Below are 13,152 nucleotides of genomic sequence, written 5' to 3' on the forward strand. Positions count from 1 at the left end.
CCAATACTGTCTTTATGAAATTTGCAGAAGCAAAGCTGAATAAGTTGTGATATGTGTCTATGATGTAGATTTCAATGAATATTGAAAAGACCATCACTGATTAGAAGTTGTTGCTCTTTACTGTGAACACTGGTTAACATTGTCTTACACACACATAAAACAAGATATCCAATAAAATATTTCACAAACTCCTAACATGCTCGTACATCAGATTAAAATTCATGTCTTCCCATTTTGAATGTTATCTGCCAGTTAGCATGAAAAAAAGGTGTGCCTTGAAGAACAAGGCGAGCACATGTGAGGCGCATTTTATACTTCCTGCCTCGCCAACATTTACATCGTTCTTCCTGTTTGCGTTGTTCTTCTGGGCACATGACGAAATCAATTCACTATGGAAGCATATAATATGTATATTGTCTCTTGATAATGCTTTGCTTTGAAAGGTATATGCTCAGTACAGAGTGTTACCTTCAAAGTGTAATAACAGTTTAAGAGCACAACATGGCAGTATTCTAATGTTGTCGTATAATTCTGTACAGGTCCATAAACATACTGCATCAGAAATGGTCTCAGATGCATATCTTTGTGTGGAATAAGATGCTTTGCCCATCTTGTAATCTCTGTATAGTGGAGGGATGGATTGTGGGCTATTGTATGGGGCTCCATCGGCAAAATACACCTAACATTGGTACCATTTATCTTTCAGGTGTCTATGACGTGTCTAGGGTTGGGTTATGAAGAGTTTGTGTGTTGAATGAAATTGGATTGTTATTTGAGGATTTGGTGCCTAACTGCATGGGATTTTTTGCATTTCTTTTGAAGTATGGTGACAGGCTAACTGTGCGAGGTGCATCTCAAACAAACACAGGTGTATGGAAACCTCTACAGAGTGTCTCATAAAACAGAGGCAACAGCTCAATGTGTTGAAAATTTTGTGCATTTTGCTAATTTGCGTGTCTTGGCTGTTATGAGGACAGCATGATAAACTGATATAAGTTACGTTCAACGGTGATCCTTAACCTTGAGGCCATTTTGTCAACGAAATGACTGATGTCGTAACAAAATCAACTGTGTGAACACTTGGCACCCTGAAGAGCTTGTCCTTGGGTTAAGTATCACCGTCTGAACATAACTATAGACTTGCCAGGAACCATGCATACCATAAATTATCATAAGAAATAAAATTTGACTTTGCTCTCATTCTGTACACATGATGATATCATCTCCAACAGGAGATTCAGATTTGTAGTCATAAAATAATTTTCTTTTCTAAATCAAAATATTCACATATATGTTTCAGTGTTTTTCATGTCGAATGGGCATGAATAAAAACTGTGACGTTGCCAGTAATATTTTTTTTCCAGTGCACTTAAAGGTGCAATTCAATACTATGAAGTTGACTTAAATTAGGTGTAAAGTGACAGACTGAATGCTAAGCAGAGACAGAATGGCAACTAATCAACTGAAAACCAGATATATTTGCACTCAAGTTACTGTGGTTTTGTTATCTTTCTGGTTCTCACTTAAATGATTCTCTTTCTTTTCAAACTAAGTTTATGTTGTTTTTAATTGTTTTTGCTTTTTGCTAATGATGCAGCATAATGCAATACAATTTTGCACAACATAACAAGCCATGACGTTCACACACACCACTGAGACACAACAGTACAAAACGGGTGCATCCACGTCAACATCCAATATACTACATTATTACACATTGCAAGCAGAAATATTCTTGCCAGTTTCATGTTGTGTCAGATACTTGTACATGAATATTTCCACACCATGAATATTTCCACTTCTACAGTACATTTTGGGTTGTAATTCATAGCAAAACAAACAAACAAACAACATCAGCTGTCTTGCATTTAACACCAAAAGCACTTCATGATAATAAATGGAAATTTAATGATGAATAGTGTAATGAGCCAGGGACATTCAGGCTGATGATTCTAATGAGGGAAAATTGTTATGCTGATTAGTTTCTTTGAAATATTCTACTTTTTTATATTTTCCTGTGTCATTTCCTGTGGTGTTTCCATGGCAGTGGACGCAGTGTGCTTGAAGGCAATGAGCTGAAGTCGGCATTCAGAGACAGGGAACAGAGGCGGACTAAGAAGCAGCTGGAACAAGAGCGCATCAAGAATAGAACCAGCCTGGACCAGAAGCTGGCTGAGCGCCTCAAGATTGGGGTAAATTCATTTTGTGACTGAAAACAGACTAGAGGTTTACATACTGTATACGCCAAATATTTTGTGAGGTTTTTATTTTCGCAAATTTCACGAGTCAGCTGCTATTTGCGAAATTAAAAAACACACAGAAATATTGACTCTGATCCCGATATGAATGTGATGTACACATGTATACATTTCTCCATTCAATACAGGACTCCATGATCGCGAATTTAACCCACTCGCAAAATCGTCGGGAAATCTCAAATTCGCGAAAATTTAGACTCGCTAAATATATGGCGTATACAGTGAATGGGACACATTGTAGTGGTTCATATATGAGCCTCAAGGGTTTATTTTCTAAGCTGGATATTAGCTGTGGTCACACTCTCAAATGTTCTCTGTTTGAACTCAAATTACCTGAAAATTTCTTGTGAAGCTTCTCATGGAACTATACTAAAATAAGGGAAATTTCCCAAAGCCCTGCAAATGTCCTTGAAGTTTGTGCAGTCGGAACACATGCAGCTGAAACTAGAGAGGTTTGACTGCCAGTGTGAACAGATGAGCAAATTTTGCGGAGTATTCTCAAAGTTTTGCCAGTGTGACTGTGGCTATTGTGTGAACACAGTCTGTGTTTGATTCATGTACTTTGCTGTGATATCCTTCTCATTCGTAGAGTGTCATTAAATATTTATAACTCATGTTACTTGTATGTCAGATTTATCATGAGTACCAGTAACTTGAAGAACTCTTCAGGGGGATCTTGTAACAAAAAGAAGTTATGTGTTTTGCTGTTTAAATCTGCACCGTGTACCAGCTAATTCCATGAGTCATATCAAATTTCTATGAAAAGTGGGTCATCGCATGTATCTGATGTCATATCACGTCACATTTTGTATCATGGCAGACAACGACTGAAAGGGCTTGATTTTCTAACTGTGAGTCGGTTTTTGTCCTTTCTTATCATCAGGAGCAGGAGAGTTTGCAGAATCTTCAGGCGTTAGAAAAGGCAGCCACCGAGCCAGAATTCATGAAAGTAACACTCAAGTCCCGCGGTGGATCGGGGAAGTCATGATGGGTCCAATAACGCCAGGTCTTCCAACAAGCAGAGATACAATCAAAAAAGTGAAAAGTACAACTTCATCAACACAAGATTGTCTCCCTTCAAAAACCCTGCTAAATGTTTTCCTTCCCCATTTTTTGTTGGGAAACGATTTATTAATATTCTTGATTTATTTATGATCAATCATCTGCAGAGACTGTACAATTCTCTGAGATCAAACTAAACCAATGTGGAGGTGTACCAGACTATTGATTAGAAATGATTTGGTTGAATTGCTTTAAGGGGGAACACCCCAGTCTTTAGATGTGGGCTGTGTACATTCTATGCAGATGCATGCATTTTTATAGCTATGGTGGTGGTAAAAAGCTGAAGTAATATCAGGTCTTAGTTGTAGAAATAGGGCTGTGGTAAAGTAGAGTCTAGTAGCACAAAATTAATGGTCACAGAAGTACAAACCTGTAAATGCCTGCTGATGAATTGCTATTTTTTAGAAACATCTGTCTTTTTTCTTTCAGCTAATTTGTCCTTTTTATGTATGCAAAACACAAACTTTACAAACACAATCGTACTCCATGAAATGTTACAATATGTACTACTGTAATTGTGGAAATTTTTGTGGTTGTAATTTTTTTGCACTTAGTTGGGTAAAATGAATTTTGCATGTTTTTATTTCCCCTGAATCATGAATACAGAATATCACTGTATAATACGAGCAAAAATATTTGTATGCTTTTATTTTTATGCAAGTTCAATATTGTACAAGTTGCATGAAAATTTTCAGACAGCAGAAATTTCCACTTTTACAGTGTAGGGCCTACTGATAGTGCATATGCATTTCAGTTCAACAGACATTCAATGACAATGAAATTGTGTATGTCCTCTGGATTAGTTGTTATTGGCAACTTTCAGCCAAATCTACATTGTTTTGTCTGCATCATTTCTCTATAGTCCCTCCAAAACCTGATAAAGAGATATATTTTTATATCATCGTCACAAGGCAGAACTTGAGTTTTTCAGATATGAGATTCACATCACCGTCATTCCACTCCGTGGCACTGTGATGGCTCATGGTTTTACAACATGCAACAATTTTCAGAACTTTGTAAAATGGCAGGTGATGCAGTGCAGTAATTGATTATCTATTTATGCTCCTGCTTTTGTATCAATGTATGAAGCTTAGAACAGTGCTTCAGCCGATGCAAACAAAAAGAGATATAGCATTTCTTTGTTCTTACTCATAATTGTTGTGTGAAGAATTGTGACAGAGTGAGTTCGCTGATTTTACATTTACATCTGAATTACTTTCTTTTTGTACTTTCTGTCCGTATCGAGCTAAAAAACCAGAGTAGGGCTTGGAGTAATGTTTGTGCTTAAAATGTTTTGGGGCATTTATCTTTACATGTTTTTGTGTTTAACTGGGGGTGGGGTCTTTCATTTTGCCATCTTGATCACAGTAGGAATATGTTCCCTTGTTTGATATTAATCTGTCATATTTATTATCATTTAAGCTAAAGTTTTGCATGGCAAAGAGATTAGTCAGCACCTTAAAAGTTGATCATCTCTTACATCCAAGGGGTTCTCTCCAGCTTAAGTCTGGCTTTTTGTCATCAATAAACACATATTATGATATTTATGACCTTTACTATGGCCTCTTTCACAAATATGCTTCCAATTCCTGTATCAAAGTTGCAGATGTGGTCACCATAGCAACAACTAAAATGGTGAGAGCTAATTGGTTTTTGTGTTGCTATAGTAACTGGCATAGTAACAACCATTATTGCAGACCTCTTGTATAAAATATTTTGTCCTTTGAGTGTCTGATGTCTTTCTTCCATCAGGCCATATTACTCTCTCAGCCCTATCGCTACCAAACGAATCTTCCGGGAGTGCATCTATACATTCAATCTTTGTCAGGTCTTGCTCCTTTTTGGGGAGAGATTTCTGGATTTTTTCCCCTTTGTATGTTGCGTTTATATGCTTTTGCAAGTTCAAAGGTCAAAAGCATGTATGTATCCAAAGGAAAGCTTTTGTCATCTTTTTTGTAAATGTTTTATATACTTGTCTTGGTCCAAAAATGTCTATAGAACAGGCACCTGTATTTCTCTATTTTTTTTTGTGTGTGTGTGTGGGGGGGGGGGGGGGGGGTTGTTCTTTGCTCTATGCTGATGTGTTTGTTCCAGTATCACCTTTGGAATTTGATCAAGCAAGAAGGACACACACACACACACACACACACACTCACACACACATACCAACTTACACAGAGACTAATTGCCAAATTCTGTTATATGCTTCCAGACAGAAGTTTGTTAGCAAAGTTGGAAGGATGTGGTTTGGACAGCATTCTTCCAGGTTGATTATTGTTTATCTGTCCTACAGACACTGTACAAGTTAATGTATCAGGTAACATATACATGGTATTCTTATTCTAGTACGTAAAGCTATTTAACAAGTCATGGTACTGAACATTGTCAGAGGCAAAATATGATGATGTAGGAATGGAAGCGTCATCTATAGGATTGTAAGATGTCAGTGGTATTTGCATACACTTGAAGAGTGTGCCAACAATGTGAGAACAACTCTATGTGTTATGACATATTAAAGGGAGAGTTTTGATTTTATGAAGGATTTTTTCCCCAGTCAGCCAAAAAATTTAAACTAGAAGATTGATTATGAAGCAAAACATGCAAAAACACAATTGAGAATCTGTCAATGTTTCATACTAATTTGTGTTACAAGTTTCATTCCATGACACAAAATATTTCCATGCTATTCCATGTATTCCATGACTTCAGTATCAGTACTCGATTTTCCAATTTATTCCATTCTTTTACAGCTTTACTATGTGTATATAGCTACTCTGTACATCATATGAATCATGCAGGCAAGTTTACCCCTTATATATGTATTCTCTCATAATCAAGGATGAATAATTATTTTTATTTTAGAGAGATGTGTTATATTTATCTATTTATACTGTAGTCTTCAGAAATTATGTCCACAGTTAAATTTTGAGGAATGATACTGGTTTAGTTTTTTAATGTCTTTGTTACGAATTTGTGTGACTCTAAACCCGGTTAGGACGAGCTGATTTTGGTACAACACACATTTCCCATAAACACCTGCCTGACTATACTCGGGACTGGTCTTCTACGGGTTAACAAATTAATAAACCCCGTGATTATATGGCTACAACGAGAACTCTATATCAGCGCTGCATTTTGGGCCATGTGTAGTCGTACCAGAAGCAAGACATGACACATCACAAGGAACTTGGCAGTCATTTTGCATATCATTCTGACTTCCCACGTCCAACCCTAAAGAACCTTGCAGTCACTGGAGTAGAGATGCATATACCTCCTATGTGGTACTGGTCTTCGACAGGGAAGTAGGAACACAATAATAGTGTGTGGTTTCCTTGTATTTAAAATTAAAGTGATGTTTTTGGAAATCAATCTCACTAGAAATAGATGTTTTGGCTTCATGCCCCGCTCTCCACTCAACTATTTCAAGGATCTGTTCTGGTCATAGAGCTTCAAATTTTCAACATTGCTATGCACAACATGCACAATAATTTGAATGCTCATGATATCTGCAAAATGTTTGACTTTTTTCCCCTTCTTCCTGCATAACTGATTTGGCTGTTGTGTGCTGCCTGTGACTGTTTCCAAGTTTTGTTTATATGACAAATGTAAGTTTTATCCAGGAATAATCTTTATTTTATTCTTCCGAAAATAAATACTTTCTCATTTTTGAGCAGGAAGAGCAAAAAAAGAAGAGAAAGCATAGTCTATGCACACATAAAAGGAAGAAATAATTTCTCTTGCATTGAAGGTAAGTTTTGAATTATTGCAATTGCATGGACCCGTGGTGCAGAGAAAAGATTAGTGAGTTCTACAGCTCAGAAACAAATCATAAATACACCTGCAAATTCATGAATGTCACAAGTTTCCTTGTAGGGGAGTCTATGCATCATCACATCCAGATATAATGGGTGATGCACATTACTTGCAAACTTCAGTGGCAGATCCAGAGGAGGGCGCACCCGGTGTGCACCCCCTCTTTATTTTTTGTTCAAACAAAAGAAAAAAAATGGGTCGGGTGTGCCCCCCCCCCCTTTAATTTTTGTAAAGGTGCTTCCCCTTTACGGAATTCCTGGATCCGCCCCTGAAATTAGTGTATGAACTTGTTTCTGTAAACTGCAGTAAGATATAGCTGCTAATAGCCAGCTGGTCTTTACTCTTTCATCCAACTCTGGTTGCTCTTTAAATCTTCTGTTTGGGATGATTTGATCTGTATCTCTGGCACAAGCATGGACAATTGAGATGCATCACTCAAATTTTAAAGATGTAAATAATAAAGGCCAACAGTGCTGTCAGTATACTTCAAAAGTTTTGTGAGCTGGCTGTGTAACAAATGATCCTTAAAAATAATAGTAATGATAAATAAGTATATTTAATTGAATTCTTGCTAAAAAATAAAAGTAATGAGCTTCAGATACTTGTTAGATGCATCAGTTACATTAACTACTTGTATGTTTTTTTTTTCCCTTGGAAAATGTGGCTATCCATTATGGTTCGTATTATGTGCATGCAAGTGAAATATTGGTATTACTTACAGAATAAAGAATGTTGAAATAAAGGAAATTAAATCACATGGGAAAGGCAGACTTGTCAAGTTGCAGGCATCATGAATTACAAGTTTCTTTTAATTTGTGAAAAATTGTAGAGATTTGTATGTGGGTCAATGTGTTTGAACATTGTATGTGTTTATCCTTGTGCGAAGTGCTTTCCTTCATATGGTTGTAAAATGTGAGTTGGTGAGATATTTTTACATTTTCTCTATTCTCCATATATTATGATACTTCCAGGTTCTAACACTTCCCCTATAATCTTGGCAGCTTTTCACATAAAGCAGGTTCTCAATGTGGCTACAATGCACAGTTCATTCTATGAATATTTCTTTGAATTTTGCTTCTTAAGTATAGGTTCTTGGTACTACGATTGACTAACATGTCAAAGAATTACAACAGCTAGGGGAATGCAAGTTCACTTAGTTATTATATATCAATGTTCACAACCTCCAGTATTGATGTGGGTGTAGCCCATTTGTGCTATTGCATAATTTTCAGTCATTTGTCTACATCATTGTGTTTGCACTAATGGTACGTGTATTGAATGGTAGATGATCCATGTGTATCATGTATAAGAGTATGTGATGCTTTTAGTTGCTGTAATATGCAGGGCAGCATTTTATGTTGCCATGGTAATTCAATTTCCATTTCTAAAGAGGAACATGAAGTGAGATGCTGAATATCAGCTCTTTCCTGAATTGAAATAAATCCTTTTCATTGTAATTACAAACGAACAGTGACTTGATATTAAGGTAAGATGAAAACGAAAGAGAATTTTAATTTTATTTCATCATTATCAAGGCAACAATTACTGCTAGCTATCAGATACCTGCAACTCAGGAGCCTTTTGTGTTAAATAGATGAGAATGTTCAGTGTTTTGTAATTTTTGTAACAAGAAATGACCTTATCAATATACATGTATATATATGACACATCAGTGTACACTTATTATCACAAATAAAGACTAGGCTAACAGTGATTGATTGAGGAAATTACATTATTCCACAAAAATGCAGTGAAATGTGGTTTCCTTGGTCTTGTGTAGAAGTATCCATAGAATTTTTGACTGTAGAGGACATGAGAGTGCCAATGAAAGATGTAACACACCCTGTAGCACATAATCCTACAGACACAATAATGCTTCCAGATGACTTCCTATCTTTCCAACAGTGAAATTATGAAATGAAGAAATTTGCTTCATTTCTTAGCTCTAAAAATGTCTGAATACCTCCTCCTCCACTACTTTTCCTCAGCAGATGTCTTAAACCCTGGTGATGTCATTTAGTTTGACTGAACTAGTATTTCTTTTTTGACTTCCTCCACTGTGGATGCATACATGTCAGTGGTCTTCTACTAAAAATTCAAAGTAGATAAACATTTGTTTTGTTTATCTGAACCATTTTTCACAGACCTTTATAATTACTTGGTTTATACAGTAGGTCTTTATTCATACCAACTTTGTTTATATCCATTTTTCCTTTTTGTAGACTCTGGAGTTTACTGTATAAATATGTCTGATAGAGGCTATATTATATATAATTTCTAGTGAATTTGATTTACAGGAATGCAGAGTTTATTTAGTTGGCTGTACACGTACTGCTGTGTATCCCAATATTGTATATTTATTTCTTTTAAATTTCAAGATGAAAACTGGCTATGCTATGAATTAACAGCCTCTTGTACTCTTGTAGCCATTGGATGCTGTATGGTTGTGTAAAGGATCTTAACAACTGGATGTAAGAGGTTTACAAAAAAGAGAAAACTAATAAAAAGTGCTCTTCAAAAGGATATAAACTTTGTGGACAGATTTTATTATTTTGCATTGTGCTGAACTAAACTGATGTTGCTTCATATCTCCTACATTAAAGGGACTGTACAGTACTGGCTGAGGTGGGGATTCATGTTTTGAACATTCCTAAGTGAGATAATGAAAAGCCTCTTATATGAAATATGAAAGAGCATGTAATTTTAAGAAGGATTCAACGTTTATTTGATGAAAATTGGTTTTCAAATGGCTGAGATATCCCAAAAAAGTGCTAATAATAAAAGGCGACATGCCACAACTTTATTAGGATCTCTTTGTTTCACCTTGATTTTGGATATCTCAGCCATTTCAAAACCGATTTTCGTCGAATAAACTTTTGATACCCCTTTGAACTGCAGGCTCTTTGACATCTCATAGAGTGATTTCTGAATATCTCGCAAAACGTTAAAACCTAAATCCTCACCTCGACCAGAACTGTACACACCCTTTAAGGTTACTCTCATGAACACACAGGAGTAATCAACTCGTCAGGAAAATCTACTACACTGCAGACTTACAATTATACACCAGTACATGACAAATACCTAAGGAGTGACATGTATTAAAAATGAGTGGACTTGCTACAGAACTTGAGCAATGCTAATGTTCACATACCATACCACAAATACTCTGGTTTTTGTTGTTTTTTTTTTTTGTTAAAAACAGCATTCTTCAAGAATAAATAACAGAGAATTGAATGAATTGTTCAATTTATGACTGCAATGATACTGACTAGCAATGGTTTGTTTTGGGAGGGGAGGGGGGTGGAAGACAGAATATAATTGCCTTTACTAGGACTGCAACACTGGTACTTGAGTTTTGTGCTATGGTTGCAGTTTGGTACTTATATTCTGATATTTCCCTCCAGGGCAGCCAATATTACACACTTATTTGTATTGCAGATGGATACAACCAAAATATTTGAGATGTTCACATTACTGAAAGTGCAGTCATGTAGGCGTGTCTGTTTAACAAAAACATAAGGAATATAACACAGAGACTGAAATGGGAAAGTGGAAGGTAAGTGTCGGGACTATTTTATCTTTTGGTCAGTCCTTGTATCCTGGATTGAACCACAAATGTGGTAGTACAACATTTAAGAGCATTTTCTCAGCAGTTGCTTTGTAACGTACAGTTAAATCCAGGTTGTATTCGAGTTTGAGTTTAACAATATTAAGAATGAAGAACAACATACTAGTCTTCAAATTGACAACATCAAAAACAAGGAAATAACAAATGAGAACACATATAAATGCATGAATAGATTTTTAAAAAAAGAAACACAACATATTCTGCATTTACACAGTCACCAAATTTTAAATGTCTAATGAAACAGCAGACCATAACAGGTACCTCTCAGACTGAAAGGAATTGCTCTGTCATCTGCAGTTAAATATCTTATGGTTTAAAAAAGAAGAAGCATGTTTTCAGTCAAACAAGACAAAAGGAAAGAACAAAAACACATTCACTTTTTGAAACACTGTTCAATTTTAATGCAGAATGTCAAATCAGGCCATGTAAAAAGATGGAATATAATTTGGCAAATCTCAGTTATGCACATTGACATTTGTTGTGAAATACACCCCACTTAACTGTCAAACAATATTGTGGAAGACATCATTTGAGTGTAAGTACATATAACAGCACTGTGGAGGGATCATTTCTTGCATTAATGGAATCACAACTTGGTTGTCACGGTGGGATAAAGATGATTTCTTTTTTATGTTTGTTATGGAATATGTTACAGTTCATTGCACTTTTCTAATATTGCATGATTCCCAAGGACAGTATCATAAGCTAGGCATTAAATGTTCATGGAAAGTGGTGCAAAATTATCTTAAAAGAGCCTTCCACTGTAGCAATATACCTCTTGGGTTCTACCTAAATGCTAAATTAAAGAAAATGACTTGACAAGAGATAACCTGTGACTAAATGGATACTTATACTATATTGACAAAGATACTTGTACACACAGTAAACCTTGTGTAAGTCAACATATATGGAACCAGCAAAATCAGTTGACTTGCACAAATGACTACTACATAAGTCAACCAAATGTTGAGTTGCCAATATTTATGCAGAATTGACAGTATCTTGAGAATACTGTCAACTACTGATGAATATTTGTGCCACTTCATCTGGTTATGCACCCTGTGCCTATTTTTCATGCTTGTTTTAGTCCTTCGTCTAATTTAAACCATGGAATTGATTGAAACTACCTTCATGAATTCAGGCCTTGTAGTGTAATGATCTTTGATTTCTTTACTCTTAACTTACTGACAGCAATATATACCACATACTAGTAGTGAAAGGCAAATTCAGTGAAGGGTAATGCCTAAGTTGATCATCATACTGTGCACTCCTGTTAAACCAAAAACAGTCTTCATGAAATTTTGTTGAAATGAAGTAAAATTCAGTTCAAATATATTTTATCTATATATCTTCATATACTCTATTTGTTCACCTGAAACAGAATTTGGTAAACAGAATTTGGTATAACAATGAACAAACAAACAAAAAAACACTAGCAGTCTCAAGGACATTGTTATAACAGGAGTCACCTGTATATTACTGGCTACCTTACATCCCTTCATATAATGATAATAATGATGATAATAATTTCAATTTATATTGCGCCAAATTCATCAAATGAAATGTTCAAGGCGCACTTGAAAGTACACAGGTAAGATGGAGAAATAGGAAATATCAGATATCATGAAACAGGTAAGTTTTCAACTCAAGCGCTATAAATGACTCCGTTGATGACACATTTCTCATGTAGGTTGAGGAATATCCATTAAATGAAAAGCTCAAGACACATTTGAAGATACAAATATAAAGACAAGATAGAAAAATGGGAAAACATCAAATATCAAGAAACAAGTAGTTTTCAACTCATTCTTACATGTCTCTGTTGATGACACATTTCTTATGTAAGGCTGCACCAAATCCATTTAATGAAAAGCTCGCATTAGAAGAAAAAGTATAAAGGCAAGATAAAGAAATAGGAAAAGTTGACATTTGAAACAAGTAAGCTATCAACTCATTCTTAAATGACTCTGTTGATGATACATTTCTTATGTAAGGCTGCACCAAATCCATTTAATGAAAAGCTCGCATTAGAAGATAAAGTATAAAGGCAAAATAAAGAAATGGGAAAAGTTGACATATGAAACAAGTAAGCTTTCAACTCATTCTTAAATGACTCTGTTGATGATACATTTCTTATGTAAGGCTGCACCAAATCCATTCAATGAAAAGCTCGCATTAGAAGATAAAGTATAAAGGCAAAATAAAGAAATGGGAAAAGTTGACATTTGAAACAAGTAAGCTATCAACTCATTCTTAAATGACTCTGTTGATGATACATTTCTTATGTAAGGCTGCACCAAATCCATTTAATGAAAAGTTCGCATTAGAAGATAAAGTATAAAGGCAAAATAAAGAAATGGGAAAAGTTGACATTTGAAACAAGTAAGC

General features: G+C 35.4%; 1 protein-coding gene across 4 annotated transcripts in view; it reads left to right on the forward strand.

Annotated features, from left to right (window-relative positions):
• The window catches only part of LOC139735403 (uncharacterized), a 71,389-nt gene extending 67,575 nt beyond the window's left edge, over nt 1-3,814 (forward strand). For all 4 annotated transcript variants that reach the window (XM_071646156.1, XM_071646153.1, XM_071646154.1 and 1 more), the window contains 2 exons: nt 2,048-2,192; nt 3,142-3,814. In XM_071646156.1, coding sequence (XP_071502257.1) covers nt 2,048-2,192; nt 3,142-3,246 — 250 coding nt within the window. In that variant the 3' untranslated portion in view covers nt 3,247-3,814. The remainder of the gene's footprint in view (nt 1-2,047; nt 2,193-3,141) is intronic.
• The last annotated feature ends 9,338 nt before the right edge of the window (nt 3,815-13,152 follow it).

This window comes from Diadema antillarum, unplaced genomic scaffold, assembly GCF_040938485.1.
Source record: "Diadema antillarum isolate AM-2024a unplaced genomic scaffold, OU_Dant_1.0 seq00000576_RagTag, whole genome shotgun sequence".
Classification (NCBI taxonomy): Eukaryota; Metazoa; Echinodermata; class Echinoidea; order Diadematoida; family Diadematidae; genus Diadema; species Diadema antillarum.